The sequence below is a fragment of the Dendrobates tinctorius genome, unplaced genomic scaffold (assembly GCF_039654945.1).
Source record: "Dendrobates tinctorius isolate UK_male_01 unplaced genomic scaffold, ASM3965494v1 ptg000136l, whole genome shotgun sequence".
Classification (NCBI taxonomy): Eukaryota; Metazoa; Chordata; class Amphibia; order Anura; family Dendrobatidae; genus Dendrobates; species Dendrobates tinctorius.
In genome coordinates, this window is record NW_027361804.1 from 5,666,076 (window position 1) to 5,691,257 (window position 25,182).

Here is a 25,182-nt window from a genome sequence, read left to right on the forward strand (position 1 = left end):
AGCCTGACACTAGGAGGCTGACTGTAGCTGCTCTTAGGAGTATTCACATCAGGCTCTTTGCTGCATTTTATTGTCATTTCTTATTTTTGTGGCTTAAATCTGTGAAAAACAGAAAAAAAAAGAAATTGCCGAATAAGAAACCAACTTCAGCATAGTCAGAGAGTGACCTTTGTGATGGCTGTTGCTGATGCAGGGGCGTCTGGTGACCCGGCTGCCCGGCCACCTCTGCCCTCCTGCTCTCGGCTGGACCCAGGAATGTGAGGGCGGGGAAGTTTATAATCACTTCCTTCATCCTTTAAATAACCTGAAGAACTGTGGAGGCTGCGACAGTGGAGACCGAGAAGAGAGGACAGAAGAGTGGACCCTCTGCCACCACTGACCCAATGCTCTGCTCTCCATGTGCTGATACTCTCCCTGCACTGACCCCCGGTCTCTGCTCTCCCTGCACTGACCCCCGGCCTCTGCTCTCCCTGCACTGACCCCCGGTCTCTGCTCTCCCTGCACTGACCCCCGGTCTCTGCTCTCCCTGCACTGACCCCCGGTCTCTGCTCTCCCTGCACTGACCCCCGGTCTCTGCTCTCCCTGCACTGACCCCCGGCCTCTGCTCTCCCTGCACTGACCCCCGGTCTCTGCTCTCCCTGCACTGACCCCCGGTCTCTGCTCTCCCTGCACTGACCCCCGGTCTCTGCTCTCCCTGCACTGACCCCCGGTCTCTGCTCTCCCTGCACTGACCCCCGGCCTCTGCTCTCCCTGCACTGACCCCCGGTCTCTGCTCTCCCTGCACTGACCCCCGGTCTCTGCTCTCCCTGCACTGACCCCCGGTCTCTGCTCTCCCTGCACTGACCCCCGGTCTCTGCTCTCCCTGCACTGACCCCCGGTCTCTGCTCTCCCTGCACTGACCCCCGGCCTCTGCTCTCCCTGCACTGACCCCCGGTCTCTGCTCTCCCTGCACTGACCCCCGGTCTCTGCTCTCCCTGCACTGACCCCCGGCCTCTGCTCTCCCTGCACTGACCCCCGGCCTCTGCTCTCCCTGCACTGACCCCCGGTCTCTGCTCTCCCTGCACTGACCCCCGGCCTCTGCTCTCCCTGCACTGACCCCCGGTCTCTGCTCTCCCCGCACTGACCCCCGGTCTCTGCTCTCCCCGCACTGACCCCCGGTCTCTGCTCTCCCTGCACTGACCCCCGGTCTCTGCTCTCCCTGCACTGACCCCCGGCCTCTGCTCTCCCTGCACTGACCCCCGGTCTCTGCTCTCCCTGCACTGACCCCCGGTCTCTGCTCTCCCTGCACTGACCCCCGGTCTCTGCTCTCCCTGCACTGACCCCCGGTCTCTGCTCTCCCTGCACTGACCCCCGGCCTCTGCTCTCCCTGCACTGACCCCCGGCCTCTGCTCTCCCTGCACTGACCCCCGGCCTCTGCTCTCCCTGCACTGACCCCCGGCCTCTGCTCTCCCTGCACTGACCCCCGGTCTCTGCTCTCCCTGCACTGACCCCCGGTCTCTGCTCTCCCTGCACTGACCCCCGGCCTCTGCTCTCCCTGCACTGACCCCCGGCGTCTGCTCTCCCTGCACTGACCCCCGGTCTCTGCTCTCCCTGCACTGACCCCCGGCCTCTGCTCTCCCTGCACTGACCCCCGGCCTCTGCTCTCCCTGCACTGACCCCCGGTCTCTGCTCTCCCTGCACTGACCCCCGGCCTCTGCTCTCCCTGCACTGACCCCCGGTCTCTGCTCTCCCTGCACTGACCCCCGGCCTCTGCTCTCCCTGCACTGACCCCCGGTCTCTGCTCTCCCTGCACTGACCCCCGGCCTCTGCTCTCCCTGCACTGACCCCCGGTCTCTGCTCTCCCTGCACTGACCCTTGGTCTCTTGTCTCCCTGCTCGGGCCCCTGGTCATCCAGCATTGAAGCGATGGTCTGCTGTCTCTGTTCTGACCTTCAGGATTCTCTCTTCACCCACTGACCCCTGTACTCCATTGATCGGATGCTCTGGACTCCATTCACTGACTGCCAGGCTACATTCTCTGTGCACTGACCATCCGACTTCTCCTATCATGATGGGCTCCCCCTGACCCCGTCGCTCAGTTCTGGATTTATTGGATTTCTCCACAATCCTGGAAATCACTCATCACAAAAAGGTAATTATCTCCAGATCATTATTATGAACCGGAACAGTAATAGCATCATTTATATCAGACTATATCATCCAGAATGGCAGGACTGGGGCGCTGACACTTGGGGGGGGGGCAGGATAATGACACTGACACTCGGGGTACAGGATAATGACACTGACACTAGGGGTACAGGATAATGACACTGACACTCGGGGTACAGAATAATGACACTGACACTGGGGGTACAGGATAATGACACTGACACTTGGGATACAGGATAATGGCACTGACACTCGGGGTACAGGATAATGACACTGACACTAGGGGTACAGGATAATGACACTGACACTAGGGGTACAGGATAATGGCACTGACACTCGGGGTACAGGATAATGGCACTGACACTCGGGGTACAGGATAATGACACTGACACTCGGGGTACAGAATAATGACACTGACACTGGGGGTACAGGATAATGACACTGACACTCGGGGTACAGGATAATGACACTGACACTAGGGGTACAGGATAATGACACTGACACTCGGGGTACAGAATAATGACACTGACACTGGGGGTACAGGATAATGACACTGACACTTGGGATACAGGATAATGGCACTGACACTCGGGGTACAGGATAATGACACTGACACTCGGGGTACAGGATAATGACACTGACACTAGGGGTACAGGATAATGGCAGTGACACTCGGGGTACAGGATAATGACACTGACACTCGGGCAACAGAATAATGACACTGACACTGGGGGTACAGGATAATGACACTGACACTTGGGATACAGGATAATGGCACTGACACTCGGGGTACAGGATAATGACACTGACACTAGGGGTACAGGATAATGGCACTGACACTCGGGGTACAGGATAATGACACTGACACTCGGGGTACAGAATAATGACACTGACACTGGGGGTACAGGATAATGACACTGACACTGGGGGTACAGGATAATGGCACTGACACTCGGGGTACAGGATAATGGCACTGACACTCGGGGTACAGGATAATGACACTGACACTAGGGGTACAGGATAATGGCACTGACACTCGGGGTACAGGATAATGACACTGACACTCGGGGTACAGGATAATGACACTGACACTCGGGGTACAGGATAATGACACTGACACTAGGGGTACAGGATAATGGCGCTGACACTGGGGGTACAGGATAATGACACTGACAATAGGGGTACAGGATAATGACGCTGACACTCGGGGTACAGGATAATGACACTGACACTAGGGGTACAGGATAATGGCACTGACACTCGGGGTACAGGATAATGACACTGACACTTGGGATACAGGATAATGGCACTGACACTCGGGGTACAGGATAATGACACTGACACTAGGGGTACAGGATAATGGCACTGACACTCGGGGTACAGGATAATGGCACTGACACTCGGGGTACAGGATAATGGCACTGACACTCGGGGTACAGGATAATGGCACTGACACTCGGGGTACAGGATAATGGCACTGACACTCGGGGTACAGGATAATGGCACTGACACTCGGGGTACAGGATAATGACACTGACACTCGGGGTACAGGATAATGACACTGACACTAGGGGTACAGGATAATGGCACTGACACTCGGGGTACAGGATAATGGCACTGACACTCGGGGTACAGGATAATGACACTGACACTTGGGGTACAGAACATTTATCTTTCTTGCAGTTCTGCAGGTGTCATGGATAACAAGGTCCCGGGAGTGGTGGGGAATGGGGAGTTTTTTCCATCTCAGCCGCTGATGGAGAAGGAGCCTCAGGATGACGGTGGTAAACAGATGACAGAACGGGGCCAATGGAACAATAAGATGGAGTTTGTGCTGTCAGTGGCCGGAGAGATCATCGGATTGGGCAATGTATGGAGATTTCCGTACCTCTGCTACAAGAACGGAGGAGGTATGTTTAGAGAAGGCGCTCAATGTCAGTTGCCCGCAGAGTTGAAGACCTGGGTTAGTGTTGAAATATGTAGAGGGGGACCGCAGATTGGACTGATTTCTTTACGTGACGATGTTACCCAATAATCTGCCCCGGAATTTTTTCAAGCTTATTTCCTGGAGGATTTTGCTCTTACGGTGGATTTGCGTTAATTGTTGTGTTTGGAATTAACAGTAAAGAAATGACGTAAACTTACAGAACCCTTTCCCTGAAAATCCAAAGATTCACGGCTCCTACTTTGCGTGGATCATTGCTGAATTCTCATGAATGTCTGATAATTCTTTTGCGAGGCCCCATATATGTTAGATGGTCGTCTGGTCCCTTCAAATTGAGGGGCATAAGCTGTCATCACTTTAAAATGTGGGCAGGGGCAGGACTTGATGTGTGTATGTATATATATATATATACACATCATCTCTTTCAGCTGTATACAGTGTCAGTGAACAGTGTGCAGTCGCCATCACCATGTGGTCACCGCATCACTTTGGACTTTTGGTTGTGTGCTCACTGGTACTGGTAACAATTTAATCGAGACCTGACCCTGTAATTTATCGTCCCACCTTTGTTTTCTGTTATCAGCCTCTTCATGCCGAGGACAGTGAACCTGTGTTGTACCAATGATGTCTTCCATGCACACCACCTGGTTTTTAACCATCGGCTCACACGGGTAGTAATTCTTTCCAGTTCCCTAAAAGAGCTCCTTTTATTCTAAGAACAGATTGAGGCCTTTCTGTGCCCGTCCCATTCTTCCCCCTCTGCTGTTGGTCACATTTTTACAAGTCAGTGCCGAATGGGAGTAGAAGAATGAAAGTAGTTTATCCACAACTACTCCTGATGGGTCCAAAGTCTAAGAACGAGGAGATCAACACAAAAGTTCAAGTGTTAGTGAATGAGTTTGAGGCTGGAACCGTCCGAGAGGCTTAATGTCCATGAATGACGATATTCATACTGATCCATACAGATCGGTAAATCTTTAGCAGCTGCTTTGTGTAGGTCCCATAAAAAAATCAACAGGTCTTCTAAAAAATGACCTTTATGGCAAATAGGATGGCACCAGACCTGAGCCAACTCTGTTATAGACTTGGTTTGGATTGAGACATGAGTATTGTTGGGAAGATCTCTCCCTACCAATTTTGAGGCCAAGTCAGTCTTAGTTTTCATATATGAATGAGTCTTGTTATTGGAGTTTGATAACTGGTGTCCACACCAATCTTGAGGACATGGGGAACCTGACTTTGATTTCATAGAGACATGAGACTTGTTGATTCAGTCCGTTAGTTGTGGTTACCACCAATCTTGGTTTGATTTTTCATGAGAATATGAGTCTTGTTAGTGGCATCTTGCCATTCAGGTTCTATCAGTGATGAGGACAAGAGGGTCCAAGGGTTAATATTCATGGAGACATGTCTTGGTGGTGTGATCTGTTGGCTGTGATCCCAACAATACGTCTAAAATTGGTTTTAATGGTGGTATGAGACCATGGTGTCCCTTGAGTGTGGACACCAAGTGTGTCCTAAGTTTCATGGAGATATGAGTATTGTCAGTGGCATCTAGCAGATGGAGTTCTACCAGTCATGAGGACAAGTTGGTCATAGGTTTGGTTTTCATGGAGTATTTTTGCATGAGATCTGGCTGTTAGGTTGGTCTCTACCAGTGATGAGGACGAGTGGGACATAGGTTTAGTTTTCAATGAGAGTTGAGTCTTGTTGATGAGATGGCATCCCTACTACTGATGAGGACAAGTGGTATTATGGTTGGTTTTCATGAAGACATATATCTCCATCTCACCACTGAAATGCTTACACGTGCTTTCTGAAAGATGGGACCCATTCCTGATGAAGGATGCACTTACTAGTTTCATTGTAGGTCGATAGTTTAATTGGTATCAATGCAACTTTCCAATCCACAATATGACACTGAAGCTACAAAAATACTTCAGGTTCTGCAACACTAATAGTCCAATAATAGATACATTTTAGGAAGACATGGGGCAAAAACTTTGCCTTTGTTCACAACAATTGGTCCTATACTGACAATCAAAAGGGTAACAATGTTTTGAACATTTGACTTCCAGTCTCCATATCTCACCATCCACTATGGCTTCCAATGTGTGACTACCATCTTTTTATAGACAATCATCTTGGCTATCTCATACACAGATTTAACTTGCAACTAATTTGCATTGATTGGTTATGCAGATTCTCGTCATGTCACTGCATTGTTACTGTTTTGCTCTTGGTGGTGGAAAAATCTTTTTCTTCTTGTATACCAGAAATTACAACCTGTTCACACATTCTGTAATAGATCAGGGTGTTATTAGGTTGATTCCCAAGTGAAAGGTCACTGGTTTGAATCGACGAAGAGCCTTGAAGACGATTTCCCTAGGAAAGAGATAAACAGAATCATCCAGCTCATCGATGGCGGTTTCTTGGCCAAGAAAATTGCAACATGTGGGCACCATGACAGTTGGATGATCCATGCAGAAGCCAAGAGGTGAACGTACAGGAAAATTATCGGAATCAACAAGTCGCATCATCACAAGGTCTATCAGTTCCAGTGCAACAAACACAATAGTGGAGGAGGCTTATATGCTTCATATATCATCATAAAAATTGTCGGCTCGAGTTTGCAAAAAGTGGACAGTAGAAGATTAAAAACTGGTGATTTGGAGTGATGATATGAAAGTCAAACGACTAGGCGCTGATGGGTGCAAATGGGTCCAGAAGAAACAAGTGAAAAATGGGCTAATGGATCGAGAAATTTAAGGAAATATGAAGTTCGGTGGAAGAAGTCTGATGTGGGGTTGTTTCGCAGCCAAAAGAGTTGGATACTTGACCAGGATCGATGGTGGTCTCAATACTGTGAGTATCCAACAACATGAGTTACTCCGTACACTCGAGGACTATTGGTAAGAAAAAGACGACATAGTGTTCCAGCAGGACAATGACCAGAAGCATATGACGAGATTGGCGAAGATATGACAACTAAGTAGAGGGGCCAGATTTGCCCCCTACAGTCCCCAGATCTCAACGCAATCGAACACTTGTGGGTAGAGTTGAAGAAAAAGTTGTATAAATTCCCAAGTGAGGCAACCAGTATGGACCAACATGGGAAACGTGTAGAAGAGACCTGGGATCAGATTTCGGTCGAGCCATGCTAGACTCTGATGGAGAGCAGCCCAGTGTTGAAAGCCAAATGTGGATTCACAAATACTGACAAAATAATAATAAAAAAAAAAAAGGTTTGATTTTTAAGAGCAAAAAGGTAACAATGCAGTGACAATGCCAATAATCTGCATAACTAATCATATGCAAAATAGTTGCAAGTCAAAAGCCAAGATGATTGTCTATAAAATGATGGTGGTCTCACTTCCAAGGCTGTAGTGGATGGTGAGATATGGAGCCTGAAAGCCAGAAGTTCAAAATATTGTTACCCTTTTGTTCGTCAGTGTATATAGTATCTGATGATAATAAGGTTGGAGAAATTGGATATTTTGGCTGTTCCTTCCCTGATGTGTTGACTCTTTGTGCTAACCAGTCCATGTGAAGTGTAATGTTGCCATGATGGATGTTTGTTTTAAGGCTTGTGATTGTTATACAAAAGACGGGTGTCAAGGCTTGAACGTCACATCCTTTACATCACATCATAACATTTTTTTGATTGACTTCTTATTCTCACCATGCAGGAGCCTTCTTTATTCCTTATCTCATCTTCCTCTTCACCTGTGGAATTCCAGTCTTCTTCCTGGAGACAGCACTAGGACAATATACCAGTCAGGGAGGGGTCACATCATGGAGAAAGATCTGCCCCATCTTCGAAGGTCAGCTTGGACAACTCTTTCACTTTTCATCATCTTGCTTTTCTGTCTGATTGACCACCAAGACCATATTATACGGGGAACACAGATTGCAATTGCCTACGGACTGCCACCAGCTAGACACACACTAACTTTCTTCTTTCTTTTTTCCAGGCATTGGGTACTCTTCTCAAGTCATTGTCATCCTGCTGAACTTTTATTACATTATAGTCCTGGCTTGGGCCTTCTTCTATCTCTTCAATTCGTTCACATCTGAGCTTCCTTGGGCTTCCTGCAACCATTCATGGAACACAGGTAAGTGGCAGTGGTCATAGTCCTAACAATAAATAGAAATAGCTGATATAATTTACTTTTTATCATTGTTTCTCTTTTATTCCTTAGAGAATTGCATAGATTTTCACAAGAGTAACAGCACTCATAACATGATCGTAAATGGGACATCCAGCGTCATCGAGTTTTGGGAGTAAGTTCTAAGCTGTTTCGTGACCTTCTGTTGGACCTTCCTGTCCCTGATAAATATTTGGGATCACATGTAGTAACATCTATACCTCCATATGTTACTCTTTGGACCATAAGTCTTGTGGTATATACAGTGGGAACTTTAATGGGAGCTTTAATGGTTGTCATCAAATTGTTGGGTGGAAATGTGACCATACTAGATTTCCCAGAGATATGTAACTGGATTCCACACAAACCGAGTAAATTCCTATTTTCTCCCCAGGAAGCGAGTACTTAGCATATCTGATGGCATTGATCAGATTGGAAGCTTACGTTGGGAGCTCGCTCTTTGTCTTCTTCTTGCCTGGATCATCTGTTACTTCTGTATATGGAAGGGGGTTAAATCTACCGGAAAGGTGAGGACATTTTCCTTGAATTACACCATAGTATAATGCCTTTCATATGTACCTGACCCAAATAAGCTGTGCAGTTGGGGAAACTGTCATGTTGGAAGGTCCAGAAGCCATCAAGATCCTAGGTTCTCTTACCAGACCTTCACCTAAAGCTTTTATCATGCAACTCTACAAAAGTCCATCCTTATATTCAAGTGGAACTCCCTTTTAAGTGACCACACAGGTTTGGGGCAATCACTAGCCCTTGACGATGAGCTCAGGAACCAGACTATTTGACCAACCCTATAACGGACACTCACATTCATGTGAAATAAGGGGATATTGAATTAGCCCACCATCATGTGAGCCGTCCAAAAAAAAATAGAAGAAATCTTATCAGTCTGTAATGATTTTTTTTTTTTCTGCAGGTTGTATACCTAACGGCAACTTTCCCCTACTTGATGCTGGTTGTTTTGCTCATCCGAGGGGTCTCGTTACCGGGCGCTCTACAAGGAATTAAATTCTACTTGTACCCGGACCTCAGCCGTCTTCAGGACCCACAGGTGATTAAAGATGGATGCCGCAGTGTTAGGAAGATATCAGCCGCTATTGATGACCATTAACAATAGGCGTTACTCCAAGTTCTGGTGAAATTATAGGAACACATTGGGTGGAGAGGCTCTTTAATTATTGATATTAGAGTTGAGCGACTTTGGTCGGATCGGGTTTCGTGAAACCCGAATGAAACAAAATTTGAGTCGGATGAATCTGGTCCGACTAGGGCAAAAAAAAGTCGGAGTTTCGTCCGAAACCCGACCCCAATGCAAGTCAATGGGGAATAAAAGTCGGCATTGAGTGGATGAATGTTATCTGCTCAATGCCGACTTTTATTTCCCATTGACTTGCATTGGGGTCGGGTTTCGGACGAAACTCCGACTTTTTTTTGCCCTAGTCGGACCAGTTTCATCCGACTCTTTTGTTTCATTCGGGTTTCACGAAACCCGATCCGACCAAAGTCGCTCAACTCTAATTGATATATATTGGCAAGGTGATTACCAGTAGAAATAAGGGGCTGCCGGACCCCCGGGCACTGCTTATTACGAGAAAAATAACAAGAAACAGTGTTAATCTATGTGATGTTTATTTCCTCTGACATGGAATACGCCTTTAAGTGATGCCAGACATGGCACGCCGTGGATACTCATGACCGTCCCGAGTCTGATGGACCATGGCCAAATACCACAATGCTGCAGAACCACGATAATTACTTGTGGAAGCTGCTGCTATCCCTCATTAACTTTTTGACACTTATTTGAGTCACATGATGCAGCGTTGTGACCGGGCCAGGGGGGGGCGAGCGCGCAAAGGCGGTTGTTTTGCATGCCACGAGTCAAATAGCCGACCCCTGAGCTGCGCCAATCATGCTGAGCGCAACAGGGTGGCATAGACTGAAAGCCGCGAGCTGTCACCATTCTCACATTTACACAAATCTGAGCCCAGTAGGGGCTGAGGGCCTCGGGTTAGAAACATTCCACAGGCAAAGTAAAATCCAGAGACTCCCTGGGTCAGCAAAATTTTGTATATTTCTTTTGCATATTTTTTCCTTTGTTCATTTTTGCAAAAATTTGATAAATTCGGCCCAATTATAGAGAGTAAAATTTGACTTAATTTATGCAGTGCAGCAAGGTGGACAAATCGGACAAAAAGTGCATTTTCAACACCAAAATGGAATTGTGGCTTGAAATTATATTGTTCGCCATTTTTTATCATGTTATTAATTAACCTATTTGTGACCATACAACATAAATGTACATCATTTGGGCACAGGGGTTATATATGGAGAGGCTCAGGAACTAAGGCCGCACCATATCTGGTAGCTGCTGGCTGTGTTATACAGCTGTCATCTGCCGCGATCGGAGCTAGTACTGATCATGGCTGTTTAACCATTTAGATGTAGCTGTCAGTCACTGACAACGGCATTTAAATTGCTCGGCAGCAGGGGTGCGCTGGAAGCTTTCGGTAACCCCATGATGCCATAGTGGGGTGCTGATGGCTTATTATGGTTCACTGCCATTTTCGTAAGGACTCCTTAGAAATGCAGCTGAAGACTTCATAAAAACACGTAATTCTCTCTTTATATGGCAATTCCTGTGCTATTACAGTACAGAGAAGAAACAATCAGTCACAGACTCCCTAAGTCCCCTAAGAAAACTACAAAATAAAGTAAAAAACAAAGTTTTAAAAATTGGAAAAAAAAAGTTTAAATCAGCGCCATATTCCCAGTTCAAAAATAAAGAATTAGAGCAATATGTATAATACAATATGTCAATAGATGTCCAATCTATCAAACTATAAAATTGTTTAATCCGAATATCAAAAGGCGAAAAAAAATTGAAACCTCAGAATTGACGTTTTACAATTGCTGACCTTCTCCTCCCCAAAAAAATTAGATAAAAACTAATCAAAATATCAGATTTACTTTTAAATAGTATCAGTAAAAACATTCCCATAGTAGAAATATAAGTTACCGGTTGACACAAACCAATTTTTTTTTTTTATGCATAGTCCTGATTTTTTTTTTCTACCACAAATAAATAAATAAAAACATATATACACAGTATATCTTTAAAGTTTGCTATTGTACTGTTACATACGTTCAGTTAGGGACATGGGGAACAGATGTGGCCTTTATCAACTGATTTTATATTTGCCATTCACCAGACTGTCCTCGGCAGGTCTGGATGGACGCTGGGACGCAGATCTTTTTCTCGTACGCCATTTGTTTGGGATGCCTGACCGCACTGGGAAGCTACAATCAATATCACAACAACTGCTACAGGTAATCTGAAGAATGAAATGTGACTGGTTCCTTAAGTGAGAGGAGTCAGGGATGATAATATAATATGCGGGTATATCCAATAGAAACAAGTGAGTAGAAGGCAGTGAAAGGATAGACCTCAGTTGCAGCTTCCACGCTGCACTCTCTCTGGCTCCCCTCCCAGGTTAGAGGTTGGAAGTCTCACCAAGCTGTGAAGACAGTAAGGCAGCAGAGAGCCTAAACTTAGGGTGCCGTCACACTAAATGATGCACCAGCAATCCCAACGATACGACCTGGTCAGGATCGCTGGTGCATTGCTATATGATCGCGGGGGAGCTGTCAAACACGAATACTCACCAGCAATCAGGACCAGCGAGGACGCTGGTATCCAATGTAAATATCGGGTAACTAAGTGCGTGCGTCGCTTAGTTACCCGCTGTGTACCTTAGATACCAGCGTGCTCGCGCGAGCACGCTGGTATCTAAGGTATACAGTGGGTAACTAAGCGATGCGTGCGCTTAGTTACCCGATATTTACATTGGATACCAGCTCCCATCATCTCCTTACAGCGCTGGGAGCTCGCTGATCGTTGGTCTCCCGCTGTCACACGTAGCGATGCGCGCTGGCCAGCGGGAGACCAACGATCAAAAAATGGCCCGAGGACATGGCTGCACGATCAGCGATACCCGGCGGGGGGGGGCGGTCGCTGATGCGTGTCACACACAGCGCGATTGCTGTGTGTGACGGGGCCTTAAGTCTTCCTCTCTTTAATGGCCAGAGCTATTATCAATAAATTAGACAGATTTTTTTTTTCATTTTCTTAAGCAAGTGGGGAAATTAAGTATTTTATACACTGCAGATTTTGCAAGTTTTCCCACCTACAAAGAATGTAGAGATAACATAAATGACATAATAATTCCATAGACTAAAACATAAAGAAAGTAGTTCAACTTCAATCTCTTAACCCACTCTAAACCCAAAAATCCCGACATCCCAGAGAGGACCATTTTCGTTTTCAGAGCAGTTCTAGAATAACGGAGTATAAAATGCGTAGAAGGGGGGAGAAGGAGAAGAAGAAGAAAAAAAAGAAGGTGAACAATGAAGGGAAAACATTTTAAATATTCTATCTCTAATTACAAGATCTGTGGGCAGCCCTGGAGGATCCAACCAAGGACTCCATATCTTTACAAATTTGCGAATCGAGTTATGACTGACTTCTTTTTCCAACCAGATTATATTAAAGTATTTTTTCTAAAGCAAACCTGTCATCAGGTTTAACCTTTGAGGCCTGATATACGGCATTCTATAATGCTGTGTATCTGCCTCCCACCCAACCAACCTGCAAGACAAGAAAAACACCTTTTATTATACTTGCCTTTGGCGGCGGTCTGGTCCAAGGGGTGTCAATTTGTTTTGTTTTTCTTTTGCTGCAGGTTGGATCGGGGACATACATACAACATTATAGAATGCCGTGTATCAGGCCTGAGAGCTGGTGGCCGTCATCTTGGTCAAACCTGGTGACAGGTTCCCTTTAACAAACAGTTGTTTCTGAGAGGCAAATGATCAGTCAATATTTTCTGTGCATTGTCCCATTCTATTCTACTTGTCACTGACATATCTGCCATATAAAGTGCCTCCTTTTCCCAAACTTTCTGTTGCAATTTTTGTTTTGGATTTTATCCTATTGATCTCCCCTGTGCATATTCCTCATACATATACTTTCATAGCATCCCATATAAATCTTGTACATAACGACCCATCATTAAAATGAAAATATTCTAAAATTCTAGAACTAAGGGTAGGGCCAATTAGGATTGAGGCGCCATGTATATTCCCCGGAGACCTCACCCATCTGCAGTTGTACCCGTATAGGCAGAGACTCCTTGGCAGATACGTCACCGATTTAATGTAGGATATGAAGCGTGATATGATGTATTAATATGATGGGGCTTTCTCGGCGGGAAGCGACATCTTTTACAATTTCCGCCTTTGTTACAATTCATACATAGTAGATCTGACTTATTCTTACATTCCGGCAGAGACTGCATCGCTTTATGCTTTCTAAATAGCGGCACAAGTTTCGTGGCTGGATTCGCCATTTTTTCCATCTTGGGATTTATGGCAGAAGAGCAAGGGGTACCAATATCAGAGGTGGCCGAATCTGGTGAGTTAATGAAGATTTATTTTATTGTGGGTGTGTACAGTGTGGGCATGACATACAGTATAGCATATTACATAGCAAGCATAGCTTTAGTCCCTACGACCAGAGAGAGTGCATAGCATGGGAAATATCTTTAAAATTGGGGTCCTTTCCCGACAAAATTGCAATAAAAAGAAATAGAAATATTCTTTGGACCATGGTCACATGTTTTGTCTGTAGTCATCTTTAAGCAGTACCAGACTAATTCGCATCTACTTTTCTCCCTTCCCTACCTGAAGAATTGGCTGATTGTACTGTTTTGTTTTTTTTTACCAAAATATTGGTGATCAGAGCAAACGAAATACAAACATTTCATGCTTTCAGCAGCTCCTTAGTTGGCTTGACTCTGTAGATTGGGGCATGATCTGCAGAGCATGGTTAATTAAATGACACCTCAACTGCTCACCTGGAGGCTAAGATAAGGAAAGACAGTAACACATGACACCGTATATACACATAATCCTTATATATGTGTAGTTACTCTATCACTATCACTCCCTTGTGTCTGGGGAGGGGCTGTACCTCGAATACAGGAGCGCTCCTGTGTTCTCTATGAGAAAGCCGCTGACATGTCAGCTGGCGGCTTATCTTAGGTAGAACAATATTATCAGCAGTCCACAGTCAGACATACCCGATTGACGTCTCTCCTGGCCATCAGTTTTACAGCGCACCCACACACATTAGGCCGTCAGCCAAACCCATCGATATTAGTGGGTTCGGACGACATAAGTCTAATGTGTATGGCCAGCTTGAAACTAAATACAGGAGTCCTTCGCTTTATTGAAAGATATTTGGTTTGGTAACCCGTTCAGAGTCTTAGGTGGTGAAATCTATCATTTTTTTTTGTTTTCCAGGCCCAGGCTTAGCATTTATTGCCTACCCCCGAGCTGTGTCCATGATGCCATTCTCTCCCCTATGGGCTTGTTTCTTCTTTATTATGGTCATTCTTCTGGGTCTGGACAGTCAGGTACCCATTTATAACATCTAAGATGGCTTTAAAGACCATATCCATCCAAGTAAATAATGCATCTATGAGTTTCCATGGTAACAGACAAAAAAGCAGACCCCCTGTAGTCTGAATCTGCCGTCATACTCCCATTCACCCCCTACTTTATACTGACACACATTCAGTAGGTTTGCACGACTAGAGAAAATGTTTGAGAGATTATGACTGCAGGTTCTGACTACATGTGGTTTGTTGTCTGTTACCACGGAGACACATTAGCTTACCTAGGATGTGTATACACAAAATGTGTGTTTTTTTTTTTTTAATACAGAAGGAGACATTATTTCTATATAAAGAAGCAGTGAAACATATACGGTACAATGACTGCCTTTGATTTGGGATACACTGACTGTTTTCCTCTATCTGGCCTGTCTTTTCCTCAGTTTGTATGTGTGGAGAGTCTGGTCACCTCTTTGGTTGACATGTATCCCAGTATCTTTCGTAAGAAGAACCGCCGCGAGCTTCTTATCCTGGTGGTCTGCATATTCTCCTTCCTTATTGGGCTCATCATGTTGACGGAGGTATGGAATGGGGCAGTAAACATGAAGATTTCCCATTATTGTTGGTGCCCCTACTGCTAGGAATGGGATGTCAAGCACTTGGTTCCCCACCAAACTTTCCATTTAATGTCGGAGATAAGAAGACATGGTAAAGTTGATTTCTACTTTTCTTGTCTGGAAGACGGTAAACCATCCATCGAAACGGGTAAAGGTTCAACCTATGTTAGAGTCCCCTTCTTGATTCGCTCTTGAGCATCCGCAGACTGGTTCTGATAGGATTACAGACTGTTTTATATTATTATATGAAAAGTCCTCAGTTATTTACTTGTATCCACCCAGGGTGGCATGTACGTATTCCAGCTATTCGACTATTACGCTGCCAGTGGAATGTGTTTGCTGTTTGTCGCCATCTTTGAGACCCTCTGCATTGGTTGGGTTTATGGTGAGTGGCAATACTTAGAGATAGAGATAAGAGAACCTTTTTCGGAAAACGTTCGCCCATCTCAAATATGGCACGAACGTAGCACATATGAATTCCCGTGTTTCTTTCCTGAAAATCAGCCAAAGATCGTTAAATGACCGAAGGCTGTGTGTCCGGTTGCAGCATGGACCGCAAAACGTCCCGCACACCTGCACACTGATGACATCCCTGTGTCATCAGTGTGACATGTACCAGCGCCTGGAAATAAACGGTACAGTTCCCGCTGTTCCCTGGTGCCAGGTGTTGAAATGAAGACAGCCCAACTCACTGTCCCCTGTGATCAGCACTGGCAGGGGACAATGTTGAGAATTGTATTCAACTATTAACAGTGAGAGCAGGCGTATTCATCAGACACCGCCTGCACTATAAATAAATACATGTAAAACAAATCTTGTGGGGTTCCCCTGTATTTTTGATAACCAGCCAGGCAAAACTGACAGGTGTGGCAGCAACCCTCTGCTATCAGCTTCAGCAAGGTTGGTTATCAAGAATAGAGGGGTCTCCACGCCATATTTTTTAAATATGCAAATAAATAATTTAAAAAAACAGTGTGTTTTGCCCCCATTTTTGACAACCAGCCAAGCTAAAGCTGACAGCTGGGGCTGGTATTCGCAAGCTGGTAATGGGCATTGGGCATTGCCCACCCCAGCCTAAAAATAGCAGCTCGCAGCCACCCAGAAATGATCAGATGCGCCAATTCTTGTGCTTTGCCTGGCTCTTCCCACTTGACCTGTGGCAGTGGCAAGTTGGGTTCATATTTGTGGGGTTGATGTTACCGTTTTATTCTCCTGTGACATCAAGCTCACGAGTTAGTAACAGAGAGGCGTCTATAAGACACCTATCCATTACTAATCCTGTTATTTCATTGGAAGAATGACACAGACTCCTTTAATGATTCTAAATTAAACCATACTTGTGTCATCGCCCATTCCACTGGAGCCATCGTCTCCTGTAAAAAAAACAAAAATAAAGAACAACAATATCCCTCACCTGTCCAACATTCTGTCCCACGCAGTAATCCATGTCTGGGGATAAACAGTTCTCAACCTGGATGGTGCCAAGATGCGACCGTCCGGGCTGAGACCCACTGAGGAATGAGCTGTTCCGAGCGCAGCAACAGTGACAAGTTGTGACGTAATTGAGGCTGCGATCCCAGCCAGGCCCCTGAATTGCGGTGACCTCGGTGAAATCAGCGCTGCACCATAAGACTTTTTCTCACTGTGTTAATTATTTATTTAAATAATTAAAAAAACAGTGTGGTGACCCCTCTATTCTTGATAATGAGCCTTGCTAATGCTGACAGCTGACAGTTTTGCCTGGCTGGTTATCAAAAATACAGGGGAACCCACATCAATTTCTTTTTTTATTTATAGATTTATAGCACACTTGATGGGTCAATTGATGCCACTTTTCCTGGTGGCTGCCCCTAATTTTAGCTTTTTTACCCCCCTGAAGGTGTTTATGTGTTTGTTTTTGGCTCCCATTGAAGTCAAGTTCGGGTATGTTCAGTGGACATTGGGATGTTCACCAATCCGAACCGAACAGAACCTTGAAAGGTTCGCTCATCTCTAGCAATACTTAACCAGCATGGTTACATTTTCTACGTTCACGGAACTTAATAAAAAACTCTTGGTTGTCTAGGTGCCGATATCTTCTATGACAACGTGGAGCATATGATTGGATACCGTCCCCTGCCCATCATCAAGTACTGCTGGTTGTTCATTACTCCTGCTGTGTGCCTGGTGAGATGGCAGTATTAATAATTTGTGGAAGGGGGTGAGCTGCTGTAATACGCCTATCGAATTCTCACCTGATGTCTTCTCTTCTACCAGGCCACATTTATCTTCTCACTGGTAAAATACACTCCTCTCCAGTACAACAAGCGTTATACCTACCCCTGGTGGGGGGACGCCGTGGGTTGGCTGCTAGCGCTTGCATCTATGATTTGTATCCCACTATGGGTTTGTTATAAAGTGTCGACAATCAAAGGACCGATAGCAGAGGTAAGTCGTGGAGACTCAAAATGATCTGTAATTGTTAATGTGTCTGGTGGTAAATTCCGGTGATGCCAAGGTAACCTTTTGCTCAGTGGGCATTCTTGGCTATAACATTGCTTCATGTCCATCAGTTTGGCCAGGCACAGTCCAGATCATTGGGGCAGAATATTAGGACACAACTCACCCCTCATTGTTTTCTGAGCTGGAGTTTTAGACGGTACCATTTTGGCCTGCATAGCGCATTATGATCCCTTTAGGTTCCCTTTTTTATATACTGCATTCAGAGTGAGGAATTAATAATGTGACATTTTAATCATTTGGACTTGTACACATTTTTTGTTCTATAGATTTTATTTGTATTTTACCAAATGAAAAAAAAATGTGGTTTAAATTGTTTTAGTTTAATTTTTGCTTACATTTTTTTAAAACTATCTTTTTATAATTATCTTAGTTGCCCCCAGAGACCCGAACCTGTGATCACATGGTCATTTGTACAATACACGGTTTACTAGTCTCCTGTTGAGTGTTATATGTGGATTTAGTCTTCAGCTGATTTGTTTTACGTTTTTACATTTCAGAGGTTTCGACAGCTGACCTGCGCCGACCCCGACCTGCCTCAGAAACCTTTACGGGACCACCAGATACAACCAACACTTGTAACTCAACTAGATGAATCACAGTGTTAGGACATAGCTGTATGTATGGACAGACGTACATGATTCCTACCCGTCGGCTCTGCACGCGGAGTGAAACATACATTTAGGACCCAAGACGGGATCACACGTATATCTGACCATCGTGTATGAAGGAGATTTGCTAATTTGGAGCAGACCAGTGTTGTACTGTTTAGTCCTGTTTCCTTTTTTACTTTGTGACTTATAATGAACCAATAGCAATTCTTTGAGTATAATGTAGTGTAAGATGTGATGGGTCCACCTAAACTACCATAAATTGGTGACGTGGCCGCATGCTGTGATCTCCACTGAAATAGTATCCGCTCCTGCACGTTATGACTGGAGCCTCGGTTCTGGATATTGGGTAACTTTAATTGTACAGACCAATGCTAGTATTATTCGCAAACCTCTAGTTGAAAGGTCAAATACAGTGAAACCTCAAATATGGGAACATCATCCTGATCTAGACCTAATTTTTTTTGTGTGATGGATTTTCAATTCTGTCCTTAGTAATAAATTCCAACACTTTGAAATGTTCTAAAAGACCAATTTTGACTACAATTTTCTAGTTTCAAGGCACATCATTGACCAATTTGGTGAACCTTGGCATAAAGTGTGGAGTGGAAGATGGCATGGGTTTTAGAGCTGCTAACATGCAAACTTGCTCTACTGAGATCAGTTTTTGCAGATGTATCATGATGATTGTACATTTTTCATAATAGAAGTCTTCTCAGAGATTCTTGGGTTTTGTCTCGCCCTTCCAAAGGATCAGATGTGAAATGAATTTTCACATTAAGGAAAAAAGAACAATTCTTAACACAAGTTTATGACACGAAATGTATAACACTCAAGAGTGTGAAATGTAATAAATTCGTTCAGATACCCATGAGGCTTATGGTTCATTTGCAAATTGTGACATGTTTCGCTGGCTATCCATATACACTGAGGGGTCACCCAGGTCGCTTCTCTGGTGTTCTAGAGAATCAGTTATTTGAAATGGCATTTACTCCACTAGGTGTTGCAGGAATATTGGCCCAAGAGGACAAGATAGCTTCTTGTATTTGCCACACATCAAATAGAAGCATTGATGACATGCTGTGCCCGTGCTACCTTACCCTTGAGAGTTCTATAGGGTTAAGATCTGGGTACTGTGAAGGCCAGAAAAGCAATGTATCAGAGGAACCAGGGTTTGTCAAGGACCCTCCCCACCATTGTTTCAGCTATAGATGCTTGAACGGTTCTTTCCTGATAGGAAGGGTTCATCAATTCCTGATGCTTGCTCACAATTCTAGCTCACCCATCAGCATGGTGAAACCGAAATCTGGCTTCATCTGTCCAATGTTTTTCCACTGTACAGTGACCCTTGAGATCTTTTGCCCTCTGATCATCTGATGATAAAGCCCTTCCGTGCTAAGAAATGATGAGTTGTGCATTCGGACATGTTAGTCGAACACCAGTGATGTACTTGGCTGAAGTGCTGTTGTCCGTGCACCTCTCGTTTGTCAGAATGACTATTGGAAGTCTCCTCTGAACTCTTTCACCAACGAGTTTTTTACGTCGTTCTCCTTCCATCATTTTTTTTTATCAATATCAAACCATTTGTAATGTAGTCTCCTCAAACAAAAAAGTCTAAAATTTTAATGTTTTTAAAAAATGACCCGGCTAGTTTATCGCTGATGACCATGGCTTGTTCTGGCTAATTTAGTTCTAATTAGTCATCTGCCAGGGAACATCCAATCATGAAAGACCAGTTGCCTCTAAGTGACCATTCAGCATAAGATAGATGTAGATTCTTGGTCTTCCTCGAAAGACCCAACAGAAATTATTTTTCTATAAAATTTGCGATAAGCGGCTGGCAGATATCACTGGTGCCACTTATGTTGTGAAAATAAATTTTCTTGGTATTATTACTATATAACCGGTCGGTTGGTAGATCAGTGAAGGGCGCCTCTACCTATTGGTGTGCGTTTTTTGTATCGAAGTTGATATAGAAAGTCGTAGACATCTGAGTGGGCAGAATCCAAACACACAAGTGGGAATTCGAGAGATGGATGCACAGTAGCAGGATGGCAAGATGGTTATTAGATTGCAGAAATAGATTGCAGAAATAGATTGCAGAAATAGATTACTGTGGGCCCTTTTGCAACAAGGGTTGTTATTGTTAATTTTTAAATATTTTTTTCTCTGATGAAAAATGCATTTCATGATCAGAGTCATAATAGATCTAGAATGAAGGGTAAAGAGAATTTTCCTATGATGTTGGCCACTTGCTTGGTTGCAATTGAATAATGCTGGTCAGATGAGTTTTTTCACACGGACCAAGTGTCTGAACTCAGCTACAGGCTCAGATGAATTGTGAAGGCTGCAGTCGATCATTGACAGTAGTGGTCACATGACAATTCCAGCAGATGTTGATGCCAGAAGACGGGCAGGCAACACATCCCTGAGTGCAGAGGATCAGCACCTGTTCAGAGGTTATCATGATTTATGTTACACACAGGGGTCATTAGAAAGTCTGTCCAGTAGTAGACAACTCCTTTAACTTTTTTGCAAGAGAATGAACCTGGCCTCACCAATGGTGATAAATGTTAATCACACCCACTCTTTTCTGAACTTTACAGACTTTCACTTTCATTTCTTCCGACTGCTGTCAGCGATGGCGTCTGCTGGCTTAAGAAAGGAGCTGGAATGTTCTGTCTGTCTAAACATTTATACAGATCCTGTAACCCTGAGATGTGGACACAACTTCAGCCGGGACTGTATTGATCAGGTCCTGAATACCCAGGACGGATCTGGAGTTTATTCCTGTCCTGAATGTAGAGAAGAGTTTCAGGAGAGGCCAACACTGAAGAGGAACGTAACATTACATAACGTAGTGGAGAATTTCCTGTCTACTCATCCACATCAAGAGGAGATTACCGGGATCTGCTGCACTTACTGTGTGCACTCTCCTGTACCTGCTGTTAGATCCTGTCTACACTGCGAGGCTTCTCTGTGTGATAATCACCTGAGAATTCACAGCAAAGGACCAGAACACGTCCTCACTGATCCCACCACTTCTCTGGAGACCAGGAAATGTTCTGTCCATAAGAAGATCCTGGAATATTACTGCACTGAGGATGCTGCTTGTATCTGTGGGTCCTGCAGCTTGGCCGGAGAACATCGGGGACATCGGGTGGAGATGCTGGAGGAGGCCTCTGAGAAGAAGAAGAAGAAACTGAGAAATGTTCTTCAGAATTTGATTACAAAGAGAAAGAAAACTGACGTAAGAGTCCAGAGTCTGGAGGAGCAAAGGAGAAAAGCTCAAGAAAAAGCAGCTGGAGAAACCAAGAGAGTCACTGTCCTGTTTATAGACATCAGGAGACAGGTGGACAACCTGGAGAAGAGGATCCTGAGTGAGATCTCCAGGCGGGAAAAGAATGTGTCAATGTCACTGTTTGATGTGATTCAGAAGCTGGAAATAAAGAAGGACAAGCTGTCCAGGAAGATGAGGAACATTGAGGAGCTGTGCATGACGGATCCACTGACTGTCTTACAGGAACCGGAGACCGGTGACTTGTGTGATCCTGCGGAGGAGCGAGGTGATAACACAGGAGGACATGATGGAGGTGATGAGGATACAGGAGAATGTGATGGAGGTGATGAGGACACAGGGGAACATGATGGAGGTGATGAGAACACAGGAGGACATGGTGGAGGTGATCGGGGTGCGGAGCTGATCTCACACATATCACACACATTGTCTGCTATGATAAGAGGTATAAATGTGACCTTCTATGTTCAGGATCCTGCAGACATATTACTGGATGTAAACACGGCTAATAATAATCTCCTTATATCAGACGACCTGAAAACTGTGACCTGGACAAGAATAAGAGAGAATCGTCCAGAAACAGCAGAGAGATTTCAGTATAATCAGGTGATGAGCGGGAGGAGATTTACCTCAGGACGACATTACTGGGATGTGGTGATCAATAGATCTGTATTGTGGAGGGTGGGGATGTGTTACCCCAGTATAGACAGGAGGGGGGGTCAGGCAATCATTGGAGATAATAACAAGTCCTGGTGTTTATATGGAGGGCTGGTGTGTAATAATCTCTGTTCAGTGACACATGATGATAATGAGACCCTGTTACCTCACCGGATCTCCAGTAATCGGTTCAGGATATGTCTGGATTATGAGGCCGGGCAGCTGTCCTTTTATGAGCTGTGTGACCCCATCAGACACTTACACACCTTCACTGCCACCTTTACCGAGCCTCTACATGCTGCGTTATATGTATGTGGAGGATCTATAAAGTTATCGGGAAGCAGCTGTGAGGAAACAGCATCACAGAAATTAAAATCTGATTGGTGACCATTCAGCCAATAAGATGCAGGCATCGCTGGGTGTGGTTACAGGTGATCTCTTCCATTTTTCCAGGTGTGTCTGGTCAGTAGTCTGTAGTCTTCTCCGTTGCAGGCTGTACACTGTACACTTTATTGTTCTCTGGTATCTGCCATTTTGATTCAGGGAGAAGATGAAAATAGAAGTGAAAACTAATAAAGAAAATAATCATTGCAGCTATTATAATCCATATGTTATATTACGTATTATGTATCAGCTATATACCGGCTTTATAAAATCATGTCTTATATCAGATAAAAGAACTCAAGGCTGCACCTGCCAATATTAGGCTGCTCTGTAAGATGCTGGTCTGTACAGAAGATAAGATGGAATCTCAGAAACGAGACTCCCCAAAGTCTATCACCACAGAATTATCCTAGAAAACGAATAATTGTTTGTGTTTTGTTTGTGAATTGTTTCATTATTACTGATGTTCATTATTCCGTTATCAAACCTTACAACAGAGCAGATCCCTCCGTCATACTCATAGGGCTCTCGTAGGGGCCCTTTATAGATTACTAGCTGAAGAGCCCGGCGATGCCGGGCATAGTAACTTACTGTGGTTAGTTATAACAAATTATAATGATTATATTGCACATAAAAACATTTCACATCACATATTCAACACTACAGATTTGCAACACAAATTAACTAAATGATTACCCAAGTATTGATAGTATTTTATTTTCAACTCATTCAAGAGCCTTTTGATAAACAACATTTTTGGTTTTTCTTTTCGGTGCAAAGATGAACAGATTTTGACAGTTCCAACTCTTGAACAGGCCACGTAAAGTTGACCTTGAGAAAAGCATAGAGATTGCAAATCCCTACTACTTTCAAGGACTGTCCCTGAGACTTGTTAATGGACATTGCAAATGCCAGTCGAAGTGGAAACTGGAGGCATTTAAAATCAAAAGGCAAATCAGATGGAATGAGTGGAATTCTTGGAATGAAAATGTCCTCTACTTTGGCACATCCTGTTGCTGAGCTATGTATCTAATTCTGTCCTGTGTGATACTGTTTGATGAGCTGTGCATCTAACCTTATCCTGTGGGACACTGTCTCCTGTGCTGTGTACCTAAACCTATGCTGTGTGTTACTGTCTGCTGAACTGTGAATCTAATCCTCTCCTGTGTGATACTGACTGCTGAGCCGTGTATCTAATCCTCTCCTGTGCGATACTGACTGCTGAGCCGTGTATCTAATCCTCTCCTGTGTGATACTCTCTGCTGAGCCGTGTATCTAATCCTATCCTGTGTGATACTGACTGCTGAGCTGTGTATCTAATCCTATCCTGTGTGATACTGACTGCTGAGCTGTGTATCTAATCCTATCCTGTGTGATACTGACTGCTGAGCCGTGTATCTAATCCTCTCCTGTGTGATACTGACTGCTGAGCCGTGTATCTAATCGTCTCCTGTGTGATACTGTCTGCTGAGCCGTGTATCTAATCCTATCCTGCGTGATACAGTCTGCTGAGCCGTGTATCTAATCCTATCCTGCGTGATACAGTCTGCTGAGCCGTGTATCTAATCCTATCCTGTGTGATACTGACTGCTGAGCCGTGTATCTAATCCTCTCCTGTGTGATACTGACTGCTGAGCCGTGTATCTAATCCTATCCTGCGTGATACAGTCTGCTGAACCGTGTATCTAATCCTATCCTGTGTGATACTGGGCTCCCCCTGCAGTTTGTGTCAGAGGGTGGTCTGTGTCGGCATGGTAATAAATTGTGTTATTTCCAGCTTTACAGAAGGACGATAACACCATAGAAATGATAAGAATAATAGGCCTCAGTTACCACAACTGTCTACAAGGAAAAACTGTTGCTCATAGCAACCAATCACAGCTCAGCTTCTTTTAAACAGCTCTGGTGAAATGAAAGATGCTTAGTGATTGGTTGCTATGTAGAGTGGGCGTTACTGATACACACACACACATAAATTCATTTTTATATACTGTATATAGATCTATTAATTGTAACTTTATTCTAAATAAATTTTCCTTTTATTCAAATCACCTGTGAAGGTCGTATCTTTGCTGGATTTTCCATATAAAAACCTCCCTGCCCCTCATCAGAGTCGCCGAGCTCTTTGTGTAATGGCCCCATATAGTGCCCCACAGTATAATGGCCTCATATAGTGCCCCACAATATAATTATTATTATTTACTATTATTATTATTTATTGTTATAGCGCCATTTATTCCATGGCGCTTTACATGTGAGGAGGGGTATACATAATAAAAACAAGTACAATAATGTTAAACAATACAAGTCATAACTGGTCCAGGAGGAGCGAGGACCCTGCTCGCGAGGGCTCACAATCTACAAGGGATGGGTGATAATACAGTAGGCGAGGGTAGAGCTGGTCATGCA

The 25,182-nt window shown here is 44.5% G+C and overlaps 2 protein-coding genes across 4 annotated transcripts; both read left to right on the forward strand.

Moving 5' to 3' along the window:
* Positions 1-1,715: 1,715 nt before the first annotated feature.
* On the forward strand, positions 1,716-19,305 carry LOC141048517 (sodium- and chloride-dependent GABA transporter 2-like). 3 transcript variants are annotated; one of them, XM_073544194.1, is made up of 15 exons: positions 1,716-2,130; positions 3,831-4,057; positions 7,782-7,916; positions 8,067-8,207; positions 8,295-8,376; positions 8,635-8,767; positions 9,172-9,306; positions 11,479-11,582; positions 13,601-13,725; positions 14,616-14,728; positions 15,151-15,288; positions 15,607-15,709; positions 17,390-17,490; positions 17,581-17,751; positions 18,324-19,305. In XM_073544194.1, the coding sequence occupies exons 2-15, from the start codon at positions 3,844-3,846 to the stop codon at positions 18,429-18,431; spliced, it is 1,803 nt and encodes a 600-aa protein (XP_073400295.1). In that variant the 5' UTR covers positions 1,716-2,130; positions 3,831-3,843; the 3' UTR covers positions 18,432-19,305. The 3 variants fall into 3 exon arrangements, with proteins under 3 accessions (XP_073400295.1, XP_073400294.1, XP_073400296.1); XM_073544193.1 differs by having other exon boundaries at positions 3,839-4,057; XM_073544195.1 differs by lacking the exon at positions 3,831-4,057 and having other exon boundaries at positions 2,038-2,130.
* A 50-nt stretch (positions 19,306-19,355) lies between these two features.
* Positions 19,356-24,821, forward strand: LOC141048518 (E3 ubiquitin-protein ligase TRIM11-like). Its single transcript, XM_073544196.1, has one exon. It carries the CDS (start codon positions 20,977-20,979, stop codon positions 22,774-22,776), a length of 1,800 nt encoding a protein of 599 aa, XP_073400297.1. The 5' UTR covers positions 19,356-20,976; the 3' UTR covers positions 22,777-24,821.
* Positions 24,822-25,182: the final 361 nt, after the last annotated feature.